Consider the following 23110-nt stretch of genomic DNA (forward strand, 5'->3'; position numbering starts at 1 on the left):
GAAAAAAGAGACAGACAATTAAAAGACCATGAAGACAGATTAAGGGAAATAAACGACAGCCTGAGGAAGAAGAACCTACCTTTAATCAGGGTTCCCGAGGGCGCCGAAAGGGCCAGAGGGCCAGAATATGTATTTGAACAAATCCTAGCTGAAAACTTTCCTAATCTGGGAAGGGAAACAGGCATTCAGATCCAGGAAATAGACAGATCCCCCCCCTAAAATCAATAAAAACCGTTCAATACCTCGACATTTAATAGTGAAGCTTGCAAATTCCAAAGATAAAGAGAAGATCCTTAAAGCAGCAAGAGACAAGAAATCCCTGACGTTTATGGGGAGGAGTATTAGGGTAACAGCAGACCTCTCCACAGAGACCTGGCAGGCCAGAAAGGGCTGGCAGCGTATATGCAGGGTCCTAAATGAGAAGAACATGCCAAGAATACTTTATCCAGCAAGGCTCTCATTCAAAATGGACGGAGAGATAAAGAGCTTCCAAGACAGGCAGGAACTGAAAGAATATGTCACCTCCAAACCAGCTCTGCAAGAAATTTTAAGGGGGACTCTTAAAATTCCCCTTTAAGAAGAAGTTCAGTGGAACAATCCACAAAAACAAGGACTGAATAGATATCATGATGACACTAAACTCATACCTTTCAATAGTAACTCTGAACGTGAATGGGCTTAATGACCCCATCAAAAGGCGCAGGGTTTCAGACTGGATAAAAAAGCAGGACCCATCTATTTGCTGTCTACAAGAGACTCATTTTAGACAGAAGGACACCTACAGCCTGAAAATAAAAGGTTGGAGAACCATTTACCATTCGAATGGTCCTCAAAATATAGCCATCCTTATATCAGATAAACTAAAATTTACCCAGAAGACCATAGCGAGAGATGAAGAGGGACATTATATCATACTTAAACGATCTATCCAACAAGAGGACTTAACAATCCTCAATATATATGCCCCGAATGTGGGAGATCCCAAATATATCAATTAATAACCAAAGCGAAGAAATACTTAGATAATAATACACTTATACTCGGTGACTTCAATCTAGCTCTTTCTATACTCGATAGGTCTTCTAAGCACAACATCTCCAAAGAAATGAGAGCTTTAAATGATACACTGGACCAGATGGATTTCACAGATATCTACAGAACTTTACATCCAAACTCAACTGAATACACATTCTTCTCAAGTGCACATGGAACTTTCTCCAGAATAGACCACATACTGGGTCACAAATCGGGCCTGAACCGATACCAAAAGATTGGGATCGTCCCCTGCATATTCTCAGACCATAATGCCTTGAAATTAGAACTAAATCACAACAAGAAGTTTGGAAGGACCTCAAACACGTGGAGGTTAAGGACCATCCTGCTAAAAGATGAAAGGGTCAACCAGGAAATTAAGGAAGAATTAAAAAGATTCATGGAAACTAATGAGAATGAAGATACAACCGTTCAAAATCTTTGGGATGCAGCAAAAGCAGTCCTACGGGGGAAATACATCGCAATACAAGCATCCATTCAAAAACTGGAAAGAACTCAAATACAAAAGCTAACCTTACACATAAAGGAGCTAGAGAAAAAACAGCAGATAGATCCTACACCCAGCAGAAGAAGAGAGTTAATAAAGATTCGAGCAGAACTCAACGAAATCGAGACCAGAAGAACTGTGGAACAGATCAACAGAACCAGGAGTTGGTTCTTTGAAAGAATTAATAAGATAGATAAACCATTAGCCAGCCTTATTAAAAAGAAGAGAGAGAAGACTCAAATTAATAATATGAATGAGAAAGGAGAGATCACTACCAACACCAAGGAAACACAAACGATTTTAAAAACATATTATGAACAGCTATATGCCAATAAATTAGGCAATCTAGAAGAAATGGATGAGCATTCCTGGAAAGCCACAAACTACCAAAACTGGAACAGGAAGAAATAGAAAACCTGAACAGGCCAATAACCAGGGAGGAAATTGAAGCAGTCATCAAAAACCTCCCAAGACACACAAGTCCAGGGCCAGATGGCTTCCCAGGGGAATTCTATCAAATGTTTAAAGAAGAAACCATACCTATTCTACTAAAGCTGTTTGGAAAGACAGAAAGAGATGGAGTACTTCCAAATTCGTTCTATGAGGCCAGCATCACCTTAATTCCGAAACCAGACAAAGACCCCACCAAAAAGGAGAATTACAGACCAATATCCCTGATGAACATGGATGCAAAAATTCTCAACAAGATACTAGCCAATAGGATCCAACAGTACATTAAGAAAATTATTCACCATGACCAAGTAGGATTTATCCCCGGGACACAAGGCTGGTTCAACACTCGTAAAACAATCAATGTGATTCATCATATCAGCAAGAGAAAAACCAAGAACGATATGATCCTCTCATTAGATGCAGAGAAAGCATTTGACAAAATATAGCATCCATTCCTGATCAAAACTCTTCAGAGTGTAGGGATAGAGGGAACATTCCTCAACATCTTAAAAGCCATCTACTAAAAGCCCACAGCAAATATCATTCTCAATGGGGAAGCACTGGGAGCCTTTCCCTTAAGATCAGGAACAAGACAGGGATGTCCAGTCTCACCACTGCTATTCAACATAGTACTAGAAGTCCTAGCCTCAGCAATCAGACAACAAAAAGACATTAAAGGCATTCAAATTGGCAAAGAAGAAGTCAAACTCTCCCTCTTCGCCAATGACATGATACTCTACATAGAAAACCCAAAAGCCTCCACCCCAAGATTGCTAGAACTCATACAGCAATTTGGTAGCGTGGCAGGACACAAAATCAATGCCCAGAAATCAGTGGCATTTCTATACACTAACAGTGAGACTGAAGAAAGAGAAATTAAGGAGTCAATCCCATTTACAATTGCACCCAAAGCATAAGATACCTAGGAATAAACCTAACTGAAGAGGTAAAGGATCTATACCCTATAAACTATAGAACACTTCTGAAAGAAATTGAGGAAGACACAAAGACATGGAAAAATATTCCATGCTCATGGATTGGCAGAATTAATATTGTGAAAATGTCAATGTTACCCAGGGCAAATTACACGTATAATGCAATCCCTATCAAAATACCATGGACTTTCTTCAGAGAGTTAGAACGAAGTATTTTAAGATTTGTGTGGAATCAGAAAAGACCCCGAATAGCCAGGGGAATTTTAAAAAAGAAAACCATAGCTGGGGGCATCACAATGCCAGATTTCAGGTTGTACTACAAAGCTGTGGTCATCAAGACAGTGTGGTACTGGCACAAAAACAGACACATAGATCAGTGGAACAGAATAGAGAACCCAGAAGTGGACCCTGAACTTTATAGTCAACTAATATTCGATAAAGGAGGAAAGACTATCCATTGGAAGAAAGACAGTCTCTTCAATAAATGGTGCTGGGAAAATTGGACATCCACATGCAGAAGAATGAAACTAGACCACTCTCTTTGACCATACACAGAGATAAACTCAAAATGGATGAAAGATCTAAATGTGAGACAAGATTCCATCAAAATCCTAGAGGAGAACACAGGCAACACCCGTTTTGAACTCGGCCACAGTAACTTCTTGTAAGATACATCCACAAGGCAAAAGAAACAAAAGCAAAAATGAACTATTGGGACTTCATCAAGATAAGAAGCTTTTGCACAGCAAAGGATACAGTCAACAAAACTAAAAGACAACCTACAGATTGGGAGAAGATATTTGCAAATGACATATCAGATAAAGGGCTAGTTTCCAAGATCTATAAAGAACTTATTAAACTCAACACCAAAGAAACAATCCAATCATGAAATGGGCAAAAGACATGAAGAGAAATCTCACAGAGGAAGACATAGACATGGCCAATATGCACATGAGAAAATGCTCCGCATCAGTGGCCATCAGGGAAATACAAATCAAAACCACAATGAGATACCACCTCACACCAGTGAGAATGGGGAAAATTAACAAGGCAGGAAACCACAAATGTTGGAGAGGATGCAGAGAAAAGGGAACCCTCTTACACTGTTGGTGGGAATGTGAACTGGTGCAGCCACTCTGGAAAACTGTGTGGAGGTTCCTCAAAGAGTTAAAAATAGACCTGCCCTATGAACCAGCAATTACACTGTTGGGGATTTACCCCAAAGATTCAGATGCAGTGAAATGCCGGAACACCTGCACCCCGTTGTTTCTAGCAGCAATGTCCACAATAGCCAAACTGTGGAAGGAGCCTCGATGTCCATCGAAAGATGAATGGATAAAGAAGATGTGGTTTATGTATACAATGGAATATTACTCAGCCATTAGAAACGACAAATACAAATACCCACCATTTGCTTCAACGTGGATGGAACTGGAGGGTATTATGCTGAGTGAAGTAAGTCAGTCGGAGAAGGACAAACATTATATGTTCTCATTCATTTGGGGAATTTAAATAATAGTGAAAGGGAATATAAGGGAAGGGAGAAGAAATGTGTGGGAAATATCAGAAAGGGAGACAGAACGTAAAGACTGCTAACTCTGGGAAATGAACTAGGGGTGGTAGAAGGGGAGGAGGGCGGGGGGTGGGAGTGAATGGGTGACGGGCACTGGGGGTTATTCTGTATGTTGGTAAATTGAACACCAATAAAAAATAAATTAAAAAAAAAGAAAGCAATTTAAAGAGTTAAGGTATAATAAAGTACAACAATTATATCTGAAATAAAAAAATAAAAATAAAAAATAAAAGGATTAGGGAAATAAGAATGTTATACTGTATTCATCATTTAAAATGACTTGCCCATGCTGAAAGGGTCTAGAACATAGCTTTTACTCTAGAACATAGCTTTTACCACTACAATAATAGTGAAAGGGAATATAAGGAAAGGGAGAAGAAATGTGTGGGAAATATCAGAAAGGGAGACAGAACATAAAGACTCCTAACTCTGGGAAATGAACTAGGGGTGGTGGAAGGAGGAGGGCGGGGGGTAGGGGTGAATGGGTGACGGGCACTGAGGGGGGCACTTGACGGGATGAGCACTGGGTGTTATTCTGTATGTTGGTAAATTGAACACCAATAAAAAATAAATTTATTAAAAAAAAAAGAAAAAAAAAAAGAATTTCAAGGTAAGAATAGAAACTCTGAGAATTAGCAATGGATAAGCATTCTGGTCAAGTCCTTCCAGGGTTAAAGTCAGAAGGGACTGGAGCTTGCTTGATCAGAGCAGCAGTTAACAAACTTTAGAGTCTGAAAGAATGGCTCTGAAATTTTAACTATTTAGTGAATTTTATACCTAACTATGGTGAGATTATTTTAAAAGATTCCTGTGCCCTAAGCAGAGATTCTGATTTAATTGGTCTGGGATACAAACTGAGAATCTGTTCGTTTCAGAAGCTTCACTGGTGATCTGAATATAGGTTGTACAAACAATTTTGATATATACGATATGGAAGTCGTTTTGGGGAACGTAACAGAGAAGAATGAAAATAGCTTTTAAACACACACTTGATGGGCCGCCTCACACACAGGTAGAACCAAAAGGCCTGGGATAAGTTCTTAGAAGTGGACCTCAATACTAAAGATCTAGCATCTTTAAAAAGGTAAACATGTGTTTAATTTCTCCCTCAAAAAATTTCAATAGGGACTCGGGAATACCACACATTGACCAACACCAAGGGAAAACACGAATTCTTGCTAATTTGGCAGTAAAAAAGAAAATTTTGTATCTGGATTTCCTTAATCAGTGAAACCAAAAATACTTTCTTAGTCTGACATGGAAAAATTTATTAACACGTGAATGTCCACAGCCCTCCTCTCCCCCATTTATTTTTCCCTTTCTATAATGGAATGACTTGCTGATACTAACTTCATCAACATAATAAAGGAAACAAGAAATGCTAGGGGGAAGTGACCTTATTACCTGGGATTTGAGACAAAATGCTTTAAAGCTTGACCTGTGAAAAGAAGCTCTAGGGCAGTAAAAGAGAATTATTAATCTGGTTATGGATTAAATTCTCAATGTCCTCTTTGAGGACAAATGGAATTCCTTTTTAATAACTTTTGGTGTTGAACTATGTTTCTTGAACAGGAACAAGTCCTGAACTTGGATCACATGGATCTCTAGATTAGTTAGGATTAGAATATGTCCTGGCCATTTGTACTGCTTTTGTAAATTGCCTCTTGATGGTCTTTGTACATTTTTTTCTACCAAGATTTATTTTTTCATTAATAAACCTCACTCTTCAGAGCACTTTTAGGTTCACATAAACTGAGAGGAAAGGACAGGGAAATTTCTGTATGCCTTCTAACCCCTGAAATGTACAACCTTTCCTACTATTAACATCGCCCACCAGAGTGGGACATTTATTACAATTCATGAAACCTACATTGACACATCAGTATCACCCCAAATCCAGAGATGATCTAAAGCTTTGGACAAATGTATAATGATATATTTATACCAGTGTAGTAATTTACAGAATAGTTTCACTGCCCTAAAATTCCTCTGTGCCCTGCCAATCCATCTCCTGCTTTGCCCCTAACCCCTGGCAACCACCAGGCTTTCTACTATCTCCATGGTCTTGCTTTTTCCAGGATGTCATGTAGTTGGGCTCATACAGTATATAGCCTTTAGCTTTTTTTTCTCTTAGTAATATGCATTCAAGTTTCCTCCATGTCTTTCCATGGCCTGATTAGCTCATTTCTTTTTGACTCTGAATAATATTCCCCTGTCTGGGTGTACCAAAGTTTATATACCCATACCCATTCACCTACTAAAGAACATGCTGGTTGTTTCCAAGTTTATGCAACTATCAATAAAGCTGATCTAAACATCTATGTATAGGGTTTTGTGTGGACATAAGTTTTCAACTCCTTTGGGTAATACTAAGGAGTGCAATTGCTGGATCTGCTGGATCGTATGGTAAGAATACGTTTAGTTTTTGTAAGAAACTGCCCAATTTTCTTCCAAAGTGGCTGTACCATTCCACATTCCCACTAGCATGAATGAAAGCTCTTGTTGTTCCACATTCTTGCCAGCATTTGGTGGTGGTAATGTTTTGGATTTTGGCCATTCTAGTAAGTATGTACTAACATCTTGTTTTAATTTACAATTCCCTAATGACTTGACATGTGATGCTGAACATCTTTTCATATGCTTACTTGCCATATGTATATCTCATTTGGAAATATATTTGTGCACTAATTTTGCCCATTTTTCAATCAGGTTTTGTTTTCTTATTTTTGAGTTTTATGAGTTCTTTGTATATATTGAACAACAGTACTTTATCAGATGTGTCCTTTGCAAATATTTTCTCCCAGTCTGTGACATACCTTCTTATTCCCTTGACAGTGTGTTTCACAGAGCAGAAGCTTTTTATTTTAATGAATTTCCACTTATTTCTTTCACGGATAATGCCTTTGGTTTTGAATCTAAAAAAAGAAAATCATCACCATAACCAAGGTCACCTAGATTGCATCCTATGTTTCTTCTGGTAGTTTTTGAGGTTTGCAATTTACATTTAGGCACATAATGCATTTTTATTTAATTTTTGTAAAGGGCATAAGGTCTATGTGTAAATTCATTCCTTTGGATGTGGATGTCAAGTTGTGCCAGCACTATTTGTTGAAAAGGCTATCTACTCGAATGCACTGTCTTTGCTCCTTTGTGTCAAAGGTCATTGACTATAATTATATGGATCTGTTTCTGGGCTTTCTATTCTATTCCATTGATCTACTTGTGTATGCTTCCGCCAAGACCACAATGTGCTGATTTAATATAGCTTTACAGTTAATCTAGAAGTAAGTTAGTGTCAGTTCTCTGACGGTCCTTCTCCTTCAAAACTCTTTTCACCTGGCATATGAACTTTAGAATCAGTTTGTCAATACCCACAAAATTACCTGCCAGGATTTTGAGATTGTACTGAATCTATAGATCAAGTTGAGAAGAACTGATTGACATCTTGACAATATTGAGTCTTCCTAACCATAGGCATGAAATATCTCTCATTTAGTTCCTTGACTTCATTCAGAAGTCAGTTTTCCTCTTATAGATCTCATACATAATTTGTCAGGTTTATACCTATTTCATTTCGTGGGGGCATTAAACTAAATGGTATTGAGCTTTCGATTTCAAATTGTGTGTGTATATATATATATATATATATATATATGATTTTGTCAGTTATTTCAGATATTCTACATAGATAAAACCACTAACAAAGATAGTTTTATTCCTTCCCCCTTTCCTCCAAATCAGGATAATTTCTTTTCCCTTTTCTTGCCTTACTGCATTAGCTTTGACTTCCAATACGAGGCTAAAAGTAATGGTGGGAAGGGACATGCTTGCCCTATTCCTGACCTTAGTAAAGAGTCTCTAGTTTCTTACCATTAAGTATAATATTAGTTGTAGGTTTTTTGTAAATGTCCTTTATCAAGTTGAGGAAGTTCTCCTCCAAAAGTACTTTAAGAAGTTTTTTTAAATAACAGATGGATGTCAGATTTATAATCACGCAATTTTTTTCTTTAGCCTGTTGATATAATGGATTATATTACTTAATTTTCAATTGCTGAACCAGCCTTGCATACCTGGCATAAATTCCACCTAGCTGTAATATATAAATCTTTTCACACATTGTTGGATTCAAATGGCTAATATTTTGAGTCTTTTTTTTCATCTAAGTTCATGAGAGAATTGGTAGGCAATTTCCTCATAATGTCTTTGGATTTGGTGTTAGGATAAATGCTGACTTCACAGAATAGAAATTATTCTCTCTCCTTCTATTTTTTGGGAGAGACTGTAGAGATGCAGTATAATCTCTCTTTCTATTCTTCTCTTTCTTGGTACAATTCACCAATGAACCCATGTGGGCCTGGTGCTTTATTTTGAAAGGTTATTAACGGATTCAATTTTTAAAATAGATACAGGGCTATTCAGATTTTCTTTTTCTTCTTGTATGATTTCTGACAGATTGTGACTTTCAAGGAATGGATCCACTTCATCTAGGTTATCAAATTTGTGAGCATGGAGCTTTTCACAGAATTTCTTGATTACCCTTTTAATGTTCATGGGATCTGTAGTTATGTCCTCTCTTTCATACCTGATCAGTAATTTGTGTCCTTCTTTTTCATTAAGTTAGCTAGAGACTTACTGATTTTATTGACCTTTCCAAAGAACCAGCTTTTGGGTTGATTTTCTCGGATTTCCTACTTTCAATTTAACTGTTGTCATTCTTACCGTTTCTTCTCTTCTGCTTACTTCAGATTTGATTTGTCCTTTTCTAGTTCCCAAGATGAAAGCTTAAATGGATGATATTAGAACATTCTTCCATTCTAGTATACATATCCAATACTATAAATTTCCTTCTAAAACTCCTTTTGTTGATAAGTTATATTTTCATTCTCATTTAACTCAAAACATCTTTCAATGTCTCCTGAGATTTCTTCCTTGATCCATGTGTTTTTTTGGATTATGCCCCTTTAATCTCCAAATATATGGAAACTTTAGAACTCTCTTATTAATTTCTAGACTAATTTCATTGTGATCTGAAAACAGATATTATATATCTGTTCCTTTAAATTGTTGTTAAAGTGTGTTTTATGACCCAGAATGATGTCTATTTTGATGAATGTTCATGTGAGCTTGAGAAGAATGTGTAATCTGCTGCAATACAGGTCGATAGATGTCAGTTATATCCAGTTGATTAATAGTTTTGTTGGGTTCAACCATGTCTTTACAGATTTTCTGCCTGCTGGATCTGTCCAATTCTGACAAAGGGGTGTTAAAGCCTCCAACAGTAGTGGATTCATCTATTTATACTTGCTGTTCTATCAGTTTTCGCCTCACATATTTTGACACTGTTGGGTTTATAAACATTAAGGATTGTTATGACTTCTTTAAGTACTGACCACTTTATTCCATGTAATGCCCCTTTTTATTCCTAATAACTATCTCTGCTCTCAAGCCTACTCTGTCTGAAATTAATATACCTATTTCCACTTTCTTTTGATTAGTGTTAGCACAGTGTATGTTCCTCTAACCCTTTACTTTTAATCTACATGTTTTTAAAGTGAGTTTCTTGTAGACAACAGACTGGAGTCTTGTTTTTGATCCACCCTGATAATTTGTCTTTTAAGTGATGTATTTAGAGGAAATTGTTTCAGGTGGGTTAACTTCTACCATATTTGTTACTGTTTTCTACTCCTTGTCCTTGTTCTTTGTTCCCTTTTGTACTTCCACACTTTTTCTGCCTTTTGTGATTTTGAGTATTTTATAGGATTCCATTTTCTCTCGTATCAATTTTAATCTTTTTTTTTTTTTAACATTAGTGGTTGCTCTAGAGTTTGCAATACAGGTAAACTTGGTTATATGTATTGCTCTACTGTACTTCGAAGATACTATGTCTTCTTCAAATTAAAGTTTCATAGCAACCCTATGTTGAGCAAGTCTATGGGTACCATTTTTTCAACAGTATTTGCCCACTTCATGTCTCTGTCACATTTTGCTAATTCTCCCAACATTTCAAACATTTTCATTGTTGTAATATCTGTTATGGAGATCAGTGATTTCAACTCTCTGAAAGCTCAGAGGGTAATATTTTTTAGCAATAAGGTATTTTTTAATTAAGGTATGTACTTTTTTAGGCATAATGCTATTACACTCAATAGACTACAGTATGGTGTAAACACAACTATTATATGCAAACACAACTATTATATGCACCAGGAAATTAAAAAATTTCTTTGACTCACTTTATTGTGATATTTGCTTTGTTACAGCAGTCTCAAACCAAACCCAAAATATCTCTGAGGTAGGCCTGAATATATTTACAAGTAATCCAAATCCAATTCTTCCCTCTGATCTCTTATACAATTGCTTTCATTTCATTTCACTTATACATAAGTATACAATTAAGCATACACACAAACTGAATATATTGCTGCTATCATTTTTCAAACTGAAAACAAACTGAACAACTGAACAAACTGAAAACTATTAGATCAAAAGTATTAAAAAAGTTTTTGCCCTCTTTTCACTTATTTCTTCTCCAAAGTTCTTCCTTTCTTTATGTAGATCAGTTTCTGATGTGTACCATTTTTCTTCTGTCTGAAGTACTACTTCTAACATTTCATGCAATGCAGGTATAATAGTAACAGGTTCCCTCGATTTGTTTGAGAAAGTATTTCTCCTTCACTTTTGAAGATAACCTTACAAGATACAGAGCCTAGGTTGGTGGGAGTTTTTCCTCGATACTTCAAATAGTTTTACTCAACTCTTCTTGCTTTCTGCAAAGTTGAAGAAGTTGAATGAACGTGATCCTCACCCCTGCTCTTCTATAGATAAGGTGCTTTTTTTCCCTCTGGCTTCTTTCAAGATTATTCTCTTTACTGCTGATTTTCTGAAGTTTGAATATATTATGCCTAGGTGTAGGGTTTTGTGGGTTGATTTTTTTGTTGTTGTTTTGTGTTGTGTTTTTTTTTTGTTTTTTTACCTTTATCCTACTCGGTATTCTCTAAGCTTCCCAGTTCTATGATTTAGTGCCTGGCATTAATCTGAGGAAATCGTCAGTCATAACTGCCTCAGATATTGCTTCTCTTCCTTTTTTTCTCTGCCTGCTATTCACATTACACATATGCCATACCTTTTGTAGTTGTCCCACAGTTTTGAGATGTTCTAGTCCACTTTTTTCCATTTTTTTCCCTCTTTACTTTTTAAATTTGAAATTTTCTATTGGCATATCCTTAAATTCGGAGAGATTCTTTCCTCAGCCAGGTCCAGTTTAGTAATGAGCCCATCAAGGACATTCTTTGTTACCATATTTTTGATCTAATATTTCTTTCATTCTTTCTTAGAATTTCTACCTTTCTGCTTACATTATCCATTTATCCATGTCTACTTTTTCCATTAAAATTCTTACCACATTAGTCATCTTTAAAAAAAAAAAAAAAATTCCTGGTCTGGTAATTCCAACATTCCTTCCCTGACTCTAGCTAGTTCTGACAACTGCTCAGTCTCTGTCATTTTTTTGTCTTTTAGTATGCCTTGTAATTTTTTGTTGAAAGGCAGACATGATGCACTAGGTTAAAGAGCTGTGGTAAATAGGTCTTTAGAAATGTAGTGGTATGGTGGTGGTTAGGGGGAGGCATTCTCCAGTCCTAAGATTGGTCTCAGTTTTTCAGTGAGCTGGCACCTCTGGACTATGAATTTCATCAATGTTTCTCAGTCCCTACCTTTCCACTCCCCAAAGATGGGACAGGATAGCTAAAGTTATATATTTCCCTTTCCCTTCACATATGGCTAGATGAGCTCAAATTGGGTTCTTTCCTTACCCCCAAGTGTAAGACTAGGGCTGGTTGATGCTGCATATTTGCCTTCCCCCATTTAGGTTAGGCTCTGGTAAAGTACTTTCTCCTGAGGGCCTTTCTTGTTAAGAAAAGCAGAATGCTCTGGTTTATTTTGAAATGGTTCCTTTTCCCCTCCTCCTTTTGGAAACACAGTGTTTTTTCTCCAATATTTACTGTGAGGACTGGACAGAGCTTGTGGAGGTAATACTCACCAAAGTGTGGGGGTCCCTCATGACTAGATTCTCTCACAGTTTTTAACCCTCAGAGTTGTCCACCCTGAGCTTCCAGATTCATCAATTATAGTTTAGGTTTTCCTACCCTGGCACTGGTTGCTGCAGAGGTTTCTACTCCAGTAGGGTGTGATTCCCTGTATCTTCCTGTAATTCCAATTCTGGGGGCAACAGTTTACCCTGTGACTTCATTACCCTGAAGAATCTAAGCAGAGTGTATCTCTTTAGTTCAGCTTTTTACTTGTTAGGATAGAATAGCAATTCCTAAACTCCCTACATACTGGGCTGGAAACCAGAGATCCCAAGTTTTGAGATATTTTCAGTTAATGTTCTTTATTTGTTTTGTTGTGTTGCACTTTGTATAGCAAGACTATCAACCCTTTGGTTTTACAAATTTTTTTCCCCAGTTTATCATTTGTCTTGAAATCCCATTTATGTGATTTTTCAGGGCGGAAAACTTCTAAATTTTTATGTTACTAGGTCTGTGAAAAAATTTTTTTTTAATTTTTAATTATTCATGATAGTCACACAGAAAGAGAGAGAGAGGCAGAGACACAGACAGAGGGAGAAGCAGGCTCCATGCCCCGGGAGCCCGACGTGGGATTCGATCCCGGGTCTCCAGGATCGCGCCCCAGGCCAAAGGCAGGCGCCAAACCGCTGCGCCACCCAGGGATCCCGGTCTGTGAAATTTGACTTTGGTTCTGATTTTATCACATGCTTTGAGAGGACTTTCCAACATCAAGATCATATTACCTTTATGTATATATTATTTTTGCACTTTTATGGTACTTTTAGTTTTCACATTTACATTTCTTATCCATCAGGAATTACTTTTTCTTCAGGTTTTACTAAACGGCTGGCCGTCACAAAATCATTTACTAAATAAACCCATCATGTTCCAACAGATGTAAAATTCCACCTTTAACTTAGGTTAAATACCTACATATAACTGAGTCTGTTGCTAGACTTTGCTCTGGCAAAAGACGAAAACAAAAACAAAAGCAAAACAAAACACTGACAACAGAGATAGCCTGTGAAGGGAACTGGAGAGCTGGAGACAGGCAGAAAAGACTAACTTCATTGTTTACCCTTGTGAATTATATTCCATGTGCTTTGAATTACCACTCAAAAACACCAATAAAAAAAATTTTAAGGTCTGCTTAATACACATGGTAGAATTATCAAATATTTCAACTTTTTGGAAATTACACCACAACCTCTGTATGCACCTGAACAATACCTGAAATCATAGATCTACCTTGATTTTATTTTTATTTTTTTAAAGATTTTATTTATTTATTCATGAGAGACACAGAGAGAGAGGCAGAGACACAGGCAGAGGGGGAAGCAGGCTCCATGTAGGGAGCCCGACGCAGAACTCGATCCCGGCACTCTGGGATCACGCCCGGAGCCAAAGGCAGACGCTCAACCGCTGAGCCACCCAGGTGTCCCCTACCTTGATTTTAAAACCGGAAACTATGATTCAATCTATTCTTTTTTAAATGAATAGTGAAAGTGCCCCAAATATGTCTTGAGCTATGTGTTTCTCTGCCATTTAACATGAATGACCAGAAGGGGAAAAAGTTCTGTATAAGTCCTTAATTGTCATAGTAAAACTACTATTTCCAATGTAGAAGAACTTCAGATATGGTCAATTCCTTACTATATGTGTTCCTTAGATCCGGCCATCACAGACATATTTTGCTTTCATCTTCTTCAGAATCTAATCTTTCCATTCTCCTGCAATCTGATTATTGCATTCTGAATATTACTTTTCTTTATAATTTTATTTCAATGTTAGATGCAAATTTCACCTCTATTGTCACCATAATACTAAAACAGATTGGCTAAGATAAAAGAAATATTCATCCAGCAGGAGATAGAAAAAGAACAGGTTTACCTTTTAAGTCATTGTCGTTAGATCCTCTCCCTGACACTATTTTCTAAACAACTATTAAGGCAGATGCGTTTAGTAATTTTAGTCTTCCTCCAAATAAAAATATTTTCAAGCACTTGAAAATACTCCTCCAGTAGGAAGGGGAAGGTGACCTATTATTTAGTACCACTGGCATACTCATTAATAATTACACAAATTAGATACTATCTCTGTACCATGTAATTCTGCTCTTACTACCTGTTCTCCTAGGTACTTTACTACTCTTTTTTTCTTAATAAATGAACTCCTTTAACATGTAAAAGATGCACATTCTACATATCTCCTAGGAACACTAAGGGAAAATATAGAAGAGAAAGCAACTCTTTTAATAGAGTCTAATTAGCCTTAAGTTTTAAAACCCCTTGCGTTTGATAACATTATCAACCCCATTTAAAAGCAAACTGACTTGCCAAACATCACATTATTAATAGCAGAAATAGATCTCCTGATAGAACAATCTTTAAATACGCTGCCTCCCACCATGTTACATTCAATACCTAAAGAAAAGTGTCTTTGCATAATATAATGAAGGAAGCACTCCATAGCACAATAAATGAATACCAGTGATATATGTTAAAATAAACCATTTAATATTTAAAGAAATAATTTTCTACTTTCTATACCAGAAACGATCTCAAGTATACCAAATGAAACAACACTTTAAATAAGCTTCTAGGCCGCAGGTAATGTACTTCAGCTTCTCCCAAGTCTCTAGAGCCTTGCCTCACACCACGAAGCACTTATTTAATGGCCACCTACTAGAAGATCTCTCCCATCCAAGATTTGGCCCAGGACACAGAGATTAGAAACAACTCCTACTGAAACTTGGGCACTTTCCATAAGAGACTCCTCATCAGATAAATTTACTCTTAGTTTAGCCCAAGAATTCTCAACCTTATCAGACTCAGTGTTTCCCCTCCATAAAATATTTTCCAACTTCTGCATCATCACCCTGAAATGAAATTATAACACTCTTCCTACAAACAACTTCTAAGGAAACCATGTACCCTAAACAAAATATAAATGTAAAAGGAAAATGAAAATTTATGAGTATTTCAATATTAATCTTGAAACAAAACTGAACTAGAAGACACATAAAAGTAATCATGAACATGATAGCAAAGTGGTCTGTGATAGTTTTCCAAAACTAAACAACTCGTCATCAAGTTGTGAAAAATATCTTCCTTTCACACAACATTTGCATGTGGAAATAAACGAAAGTTCAGTCTCCATTAAAACCATTAGTTTATATGTAGAATGGTTTCTAGATTCTGATAATTACAAATGTTACACAAATGTCAAGCAGGATATTTCTAACCACACAGGAGATGGGAACATTCTTTGCTCAGGATTGCCCACACACTGCGTCAAGTGTAACATCCCTAATCTCCACCCATTAAATGTTAGTGGTTAGCCCCAGCCACCACCAACAACAAAAAATTTGTCTCCCAACTTCCTCCAAGAGGGTATTCCCCATCTGGACCCACTTCCTTAGACACAATTTGATTATCACAGTATAATGTCAAGAACAGCCAGGAAACATGGACTAGTTCCAATTCTGTCACCTATGAGTTATGTGGTCATTGGCAGTGAACTCTCTAAACCTCAGTTTCCAGTATATCAAATGGGGATAACACTACCTACACATTTTGGGTTGTAAAGGTTGATTCAACAACATGTGCTTAGCAGAGGGCAGGTGGTTTCCAGCACATGGCATATTGAGATGTATAAAGAAGGGGGCTGTTCCAGATTGAGAGCAGCAAAACGTGCTATGAATATGGAAGAGACTGAAGATAAAATAAGCATACGAAATGAAATTTAAGACACAGCAGCTTAGGGACATTTCAGAGAGCAACCAACAGTCCTACATGTCTCAGCAACCGCTGAAAGCATACATTACGGTGAAAGTTGTGAGATAATATTCAGAATGATGACCCCCCAAATGAAGAACACAAGACATCTTTAAGAGACTTCTACAGTACATGGCTGAATTTTCATAAAGCTTCAACACTTAAAAGAGAGTGTATTAACGAACTTCTCAAACTCTCAATGGGCAATTATCCTATTCTAGAGACTTGGAAAACACAAAAGATATCTTATCTAGTATACCATATCTGTCCTCAAACATTTTACTACCCAGTAGATTAGACATCAGTAAGACACAGTCATAATATAAAGCAGAATGAAACAGGTATTAAGTAGAAATTCAACTAATAAATTGTGAGGGCCTAGGAAAAATTATGGATAATTTTCACTGGGGAAAATCAGGGACATCCTCATAGCATAGGACACTGAAAAACAAGGATCCTGATAGGTAGAGAGTAGAGAGTACATCGTTAAAGAAGAAATGAAGTCTGGTCAAGGTGCCGGGCATGTAAATACAGCTGGTTCAGAGAAAAGAATGAGGGGAAAGGGCAGGGATCCAAAGGGGTTGAGAAAGCAGTAAAAACCCAGGCTGTTAAAAACATTTCAGGACCTGTTCATGGAGAGATTTAAGTGCCATTCAAATGAGTTTGGACTTTTTTTTTTTTTTTTGAAGACTGTATTTATTCATGAGAGACACAGAGAGGCAAAGACACAAGGCAGGAGGAGAAGCAGGTTCCCTACGGGGAGCCTAATGCAGTACTCATCCTAGGACCCTGGGATCACAACCAGAGCCAAAGGCAGACGCTCAACCAATGAGCATGGCTGAGCCTGGCGTCCCAGGAGTTTGGATTTTATTGGGCAGCAGTTTTCCAGAAAACTAGTGCTTATGTGACACACGTGATCTCCAAAGAATGCTAAAAATAGCCAAAAATAAGATTCCAAACACATACAAATTTTAAGTGATCCCTGAAACTAAAATACATCTTTTTTTATATATTCTTAATATGAGTGAATAAGAAAAAGAACCTAACCCTGAAGTTGAAAGCAACTTTTGAGCTCAATTCTTAAATAATAAAAATAGTACTAAATTTCTTGAACCTGGGAACTTAAAAGAACTCTGGACAATCTTATGTATGCCCTCGATTTTCTTCCAAGCAAGCTGGAGAACTGCCTAAACATGTTATTTAGCACTGCCTCATGTCACTCCGACAAGGTAAGCTGCAGTATTATTAGTCTCTTTTTACTGTGGGGAAACTGAGGAACAAAAAGAATAAATTACATGGTCACAAAATAAGCTGTTTTTTAGGACTTTATAATTAAAGGCTTGAAGCCCACATTTCATCCTTTATTCTTCGTACCATCTGAATATTAGAATTAACTTTTACTGTCCTCTGAACTGGGGGGGGGGGCGGGGGAAGAAAACAAGACTACACTTGAAGATCATTTTCTCAATTGGGCACTACAACCAGAAACAGTTTTTAAATCCTCTCTCTTGAAATTAACGCTATCTGCAAGAACTGCAAGGAGTAAGCAGTAACCCAACCCACCCCCACCCCCCAAAAAAGACAACTGTAAATAGCAGAGCAGGTCAGGAGCCCTAGGCCCTTTTTTACTTTGAATACCCGGCAGGTTCAGATGTGTTTGTAAAACAGGCTTTGCAGATGTTGTGATTGGGAAGGTGGTTTGAGAGGCCCAGGACGGTGATATCGATACACCCACTGCTGCAAACACGAAATCCGACGCCACGCACGTCCGCCCCTCCCAGCTCTGCAGCGCGCAGCACCAGGCTGCCGACCTACACCGAGGCTTGCACAAGGATCCTGCCGACGTCTCCCTCAGACGCCCGAGACAGCGGATGCGATCGATCACACACACCTCAAAGTCCTGCCGGGGATCCCCGGCTTCCAGGGCCTGATCCGGAGGATTCCGCCGGGCAGAGTTCCTGCTATTTCTTTCCACACATAAATCCCAGCCCCCGCCCGCAAGCCCCCGGCCTCGGCCTCCCGCCACCCCCTCGTCCCCTCCACGCCGGGTGGGCGTCCCAGAGCTGGAGAGAGAAGGCGGGCGGGGGCCCGGGCGCCGGAGGCCGCGCCCCGAGGCTCGCAGGCGCCGGCCGGGGTCCCCGCCGCCCAGACCCGGCCTCGGCCGCCGCGCCGCCGCCGCCGCCGCCGCCGCCGCCTATCAGCGGAGCGCAGGGGCGGGGCCGGCTGGCTCGGCGGCGGCTCGGCCGCGGGCGGGGACGGGCGGGGACGGGCGGGGGGCCGACCGCCGCGCAGCTCGGGCCGCGGCGCGCACACACCCGGCCCGGCTCCCGAGGGCGCCGGCGCGGCCCCGGGGAGCGCGAGGAGCCGGCGAGCGCGCGGCCTGCCGTTGGCGGCCTGGTCCGCCACGCTCGGCGCCCAGCCTCCCCCGAAGTGGGGGCCAAGCCCCCGGGAAGATGGTGTCCTGGATGATCTCCAGAGCCGTGGTGTAAGTGCCGCTCCCGAAGCCCCGCCGCCCGCGCCAGCCCCGGGGAGGCGCAGGGAGGGGGGAAGGCCCGGGCCCGGGCCTGGGCCGGAGCGGGCTGGCCGGGCCCTGGGCCTGCCCGGGGGCGGGGGGGGGGGGTTGGGGGGCGGCCTCGGCCTCCTCACCCGGGTCCACGGCGCTGCGGGGCTCCCTGTGGCGGGCGAAGGTCCGGCGGCGGCGGCGGCTGTGGCTGCGGCTGCGGCGCGGCCGGGCTGCGTGCGGCGCGGCGGCCCTGCTCCCGAGGCGCTGGGCGGGCGGGCGCGCGAGGCCGGCGGCGCGCGCTCCCCGCTCCCGCTCCCGCTCCCCGCGCTGCGCGGCACCGCCCTGTGGGCCCGGGAGCGGCGCGCCTCGCGGCGGCGCCCTGCGCAGTCTCCGCTGACGCGAGCGCGGGAGGCCCGGCGACCCTCCCGAGGATGCGGCGGCGGCGGCGGCGGGAGCCTTTGTATCCCGCGGCTGGTGCGGTGCGGGGTCTCCCTGGGCGGCCGAATGCCATTCGGTCACGTGTGGTAGGAGGAGAGATTTGTCTAAAAACCTGAGAGCGCTCCTAGCTCCCGTCCCGGGGAGAGGTCCCGCTTGCCCCAAGACTGGCGCTCACCCAGCGTCTCCCGTGGAATGGCGACCACCCGCTCGCGGAGGGGCCCGGCCTGGTGTGGTCGGAGGCGTCGGCCAAGTGACTGAGAGGCTGCAGGTGCCTCTTGCTCTTATCAGATTATCGGCTAATTTCATCGTGCCCTTACCAAGCGCTACAGGTCCGTGAGACAAAAATTACACAGCGCCACTCCACTAACTCCATTTTGTCTGACTACAATTTAAACCGATTTTTTTCTCATCCTCCCCACCTTACCCCCGGTCTTCAAACCATAAACAAAAACAAAAAAAGAAAATTGGTCACAAAGTAAGCAATGACGTAGGTACAGCCAGGGGCCCCCCGGATTCATTATTCATGATCTCTGTAGGAGTACTGTTACCTCAGCACCTGTACGGAATGTTTTTGTTGAGCAGCAGGCTTCTCCGATCAGCTATAGAGTGTGGAAAATAGAACATTTACCAGATTTCCAGATTTAGTTTTTCACTGAGAAGAAGCTAAATTTTCTGAGTTTTGGTTTTTTGTTCGAGAGTGGATCAGTCACTCAGTAGCTCTATTCAGCCTGATTTGCAGTAGCCTTCTGACTTCATCATTTGATTGTCTTCATGAAGTTTGCCCTACCTCCCTACAGATTCTAGGTTTAAAGCTTCAGAGCTTCCTGCATTCCTCTGAACAGAACTAAAAATCAGGAAATAAAAGCACACTGCAGATGTCTTCAGATTGGGGTTTTTGAGGCCTTTTTTTTTTTTTTTTTCAGCCTTTTTCAGCCTTTTAAGCGTCATTTACATAATCCAAGCACACCTTTCTTGACCTGCTAGATGTATATCAACTGTTGTGTTTGCACCTAGAAAATGAAGTGCCCCATTTAAGAAGCTGTAACTATTTTTTTTAAACTGGTTTCCTTTGACCAGTTTTCTTTTTTTTTTTAACAGAAAATTGTGAAGCACTTTGATGTAGTTTGCATTACTCAAATCAAATTTTTGGTTTTGATCATGGACTATGAATATGAAAGTCTTCTCTAGGTGCTACCTATAACGCAAAAGTTAGTAACACAGTGTTGATGTTACTGGAACTGACAGTTCAAACACTGATACCTGCTGCAATACAGGTGACAATGTGGAGTCTTGTAAGAGTTACAACCCAGTGCTATAAGGGTTAGAAAAGGAGGGAATTATATCTGGTTGGAGAACCAGAAAAAACAAGGGAGATTACATTTGAGATGGACCTTAAAGGACCTTCTGAATTTAGACAGCCAAAGATGAAAGAGGAGAGGATTCCAGATAAGGGATCTTTGTGAGCCAAAAGCACAAAGCAGGGAAAGCCCAGATTAGTTACAGGGAACTTGAGGGACAGGAGAGAAAGCTGGAAAGGTAGACTAGGGCCTGTTTTCAAGGAATTTAAGGAAAAAGTGATAAATTTTGTTAGGCAGTAGTGGCTTCACTTTTGAAGATTCTCTTCCTTGCTGAGTGAGATGGTTGTAAATGAAGAAACTCTGAAGACAAGGAGCTCACTTAGGGGGCTTCCTAACTGGAGAGAAAAGACTAAAGCCTGCAGTACTAGAATCTATGGAATTTGAAGTGTGAAGCAAAAGAAAAGAAAAAAATGGGAGGGAGGAAAGGTCATGGAATTATATGTCACGAGCCATTGAACCATTAGCATACTAGAAAGCACAATTGTCAAGGAATACAAGCATCGTTATATTTTACCCCTGCTCTCCTCAATTTCTCAGTAGAATGTATTCTCCCTTGTTGTACTATAGGACACAAAAAGCCCAGTCCAGGACCTACACAAACTTGGAGACTTTTTTTCATGCCAGGAGATAGAATTTATTTACGTTCTTTTTAACCTGCTGGTACAGCCTGCTAGTCCTGAGCCTGAAGAAAGATCAGATAGTTTTCTTACTGTGAACCTTTGGGTGGCATGCGCAGGGAACACAAGGAACTTCCAGAACCAGAGCTTCCTGTGCATGAGCACTCTCTCTCCAGACCTTGTGGTAGATACTAGAGGAAGAGCCCTGGCTTTGGAATCAGATCCTGATGCCAGTTAATAGCTGCGTGATGTACTAAACTCATCTGAGCTTCACTGCCATCTTCTTAAAGTGGTTATAATATTAAACCACTATTAAAACTATTGTAAATATTAGTTTAACTAAAACACACCAGATGTGCAGCTTGGCATTTATTCTGCACTTAAAACGTAATAGGTATGGTTTTTTGTGGGGGAGGGGAATAAGGCAGTATAGAAAGAAATATTGTTGGACCCCTCCGGGAACCTGGAATATAGAACTAGCTTTCGTTATATTAACCACCCAAATGACCTTGAGTCAGCCTCTTACTGATTGGAGACCTCAGTTTCTCTATAGAGATAAAGGGATTTGGTAATCAACTCTCTCATACAGCTCTAGCATTCTGTAGTGGTATGAAATGGTTTTTATTTTGTTGGGTTTTTCCATTCTGTTTAAAATCAGTTTTAACTTTGCAGGCAAGATTGAAAAGTTAGCAATTATTAAGGTATAGTAGTCTGAGATTACCAAATGATATTTCATTCATTTGTGATAACCTATACCTTACCTTTTGAAACATGACTCTTACAGGTTGAGAGAAATCCTACTTTTCTAACTTTTCTTAATTTAGGTATATATCATTGTGGTTAAGATCAGGATGAAATACTACCTGAATTCAAATATCAGCTCTGCCATTTATTGACTGCAGCCTACCCCCATAGGATTATATGTGTCCATATACATAACGTGTATAGTCCAGCATTGGACACGTGATAAGTATTCAGTAAGTATTAGTTGTTATCAGAACAAGGAAGAACGTATTCCCCTACAGTCCCAACAGACTGGATGTTGAAACTGTTTTCAATTTACATTTTTCTTTGTCTTGTTGTAGGTGACATAGTTATATTTAGAGTATAGTAAAAAAATAAATAAAAATAAAGTTTTATATTATTCTTAGTATATTGTAAGCATCTTCTGTGTTCTCTGAAATCATATTTTATCTCTTCTGTAATCAGGCCAATATTCATAATTTTCATAGCCATTCATTTCTTTAATTTTGCTTTTAGTTCATTTTTAATATTATCATAACTAATGTCAACATAATTATAATGCCACAGTAAACATCATTTATGTATACTTTTTTTCTTTTTAAGTATTTTCTTAGGCAGAATATCCAAGAGGAGCATTTGGGTGAAAGGCTATGAGTATTTTTAGGACTGGTGATATGAATTGCCAAATTGCTGTCCAAAAGGATGTTAATATTTTACATTGCCACCAACAGTGTATGATTACTGTCTTTCTCACAGTTTAGCCAGGCTTGGGTGTTTTAACTTTTTCGTATTTTCCTAACATGTATAACAGATTGCATTGGGGTTTTTTCTGCATTTTACTGTTAGCAAGATTTAATACTTGTCCTGATATTTATAGTATCTCCTATTGTACAAGTAGTCTGTATGTACTTGACCCATTTATCTTTTGGTTACTTGATAATTTACTTGTTTGAGCTCCTTACTTAATTAACCTCAAGCCATATTCAACTTAAATTTGTTTCTCAATCTAGTAATACTTCTCTTTAGATATTTTATTTTTAGTTGTAAGGAGAATTTGTAATTTTAATACAGTTCAACTTGTTCATTTTTTACTCTGTGATTTTTCAC

General features: G+C 39.7%; 2 protein-coding genes across 2 annotated transcripts in view; one reads left to right on the forward strand and one right to left on the reverse strand.

Moving 5' to 3' along the window:
* The window catches only part of JMJD1C (jumonji domain containing 1C), a 330739-nt gene extending 311626 nt beyond the window's left edge, over positions 1 to 19113 (reverse strand). Inside the window, exon 1 of the mRNA XM_072823247.1 lies at positions 18990 to 19113. The gene's annotated coding sequence lies outside the window, so the exon portion shown is untranslated. The remainder of the gene's footprint in view (positions 1 to 18989) is intronic.
* The window catches only part of REEP3 (receptor accessory protein 3), a 98544-nt gene continuing 94077 nt past the window's right edge, over positions 18644 to 23110 (forward strand). The window contains exon 1 of the mRNA XM_072823254.1: positions 18644 to 18828. Coding sequence (XP_072679355.1) covers positions 18797 to 18828 — 32 coding nt within the window. The 5' untranslated portion in view covers positions 18644 to 18796. The remainder of the gene's footprint in view (positions 18829 to 23110) is intronic.

Source organism: Canis lupus, chromosome 4 (genome assembly GCF_048164855.1).
Source record: "Canis lupus baileyi chromosome 4, mCanLup2.hap1, whole genome shotgun sequence".
Classification (NCBI taxonomy): Eukaryota; Metazoa; Chordata; class Mammalia; order Carnivora; family Canidae; genus Canis; species Canis lupus.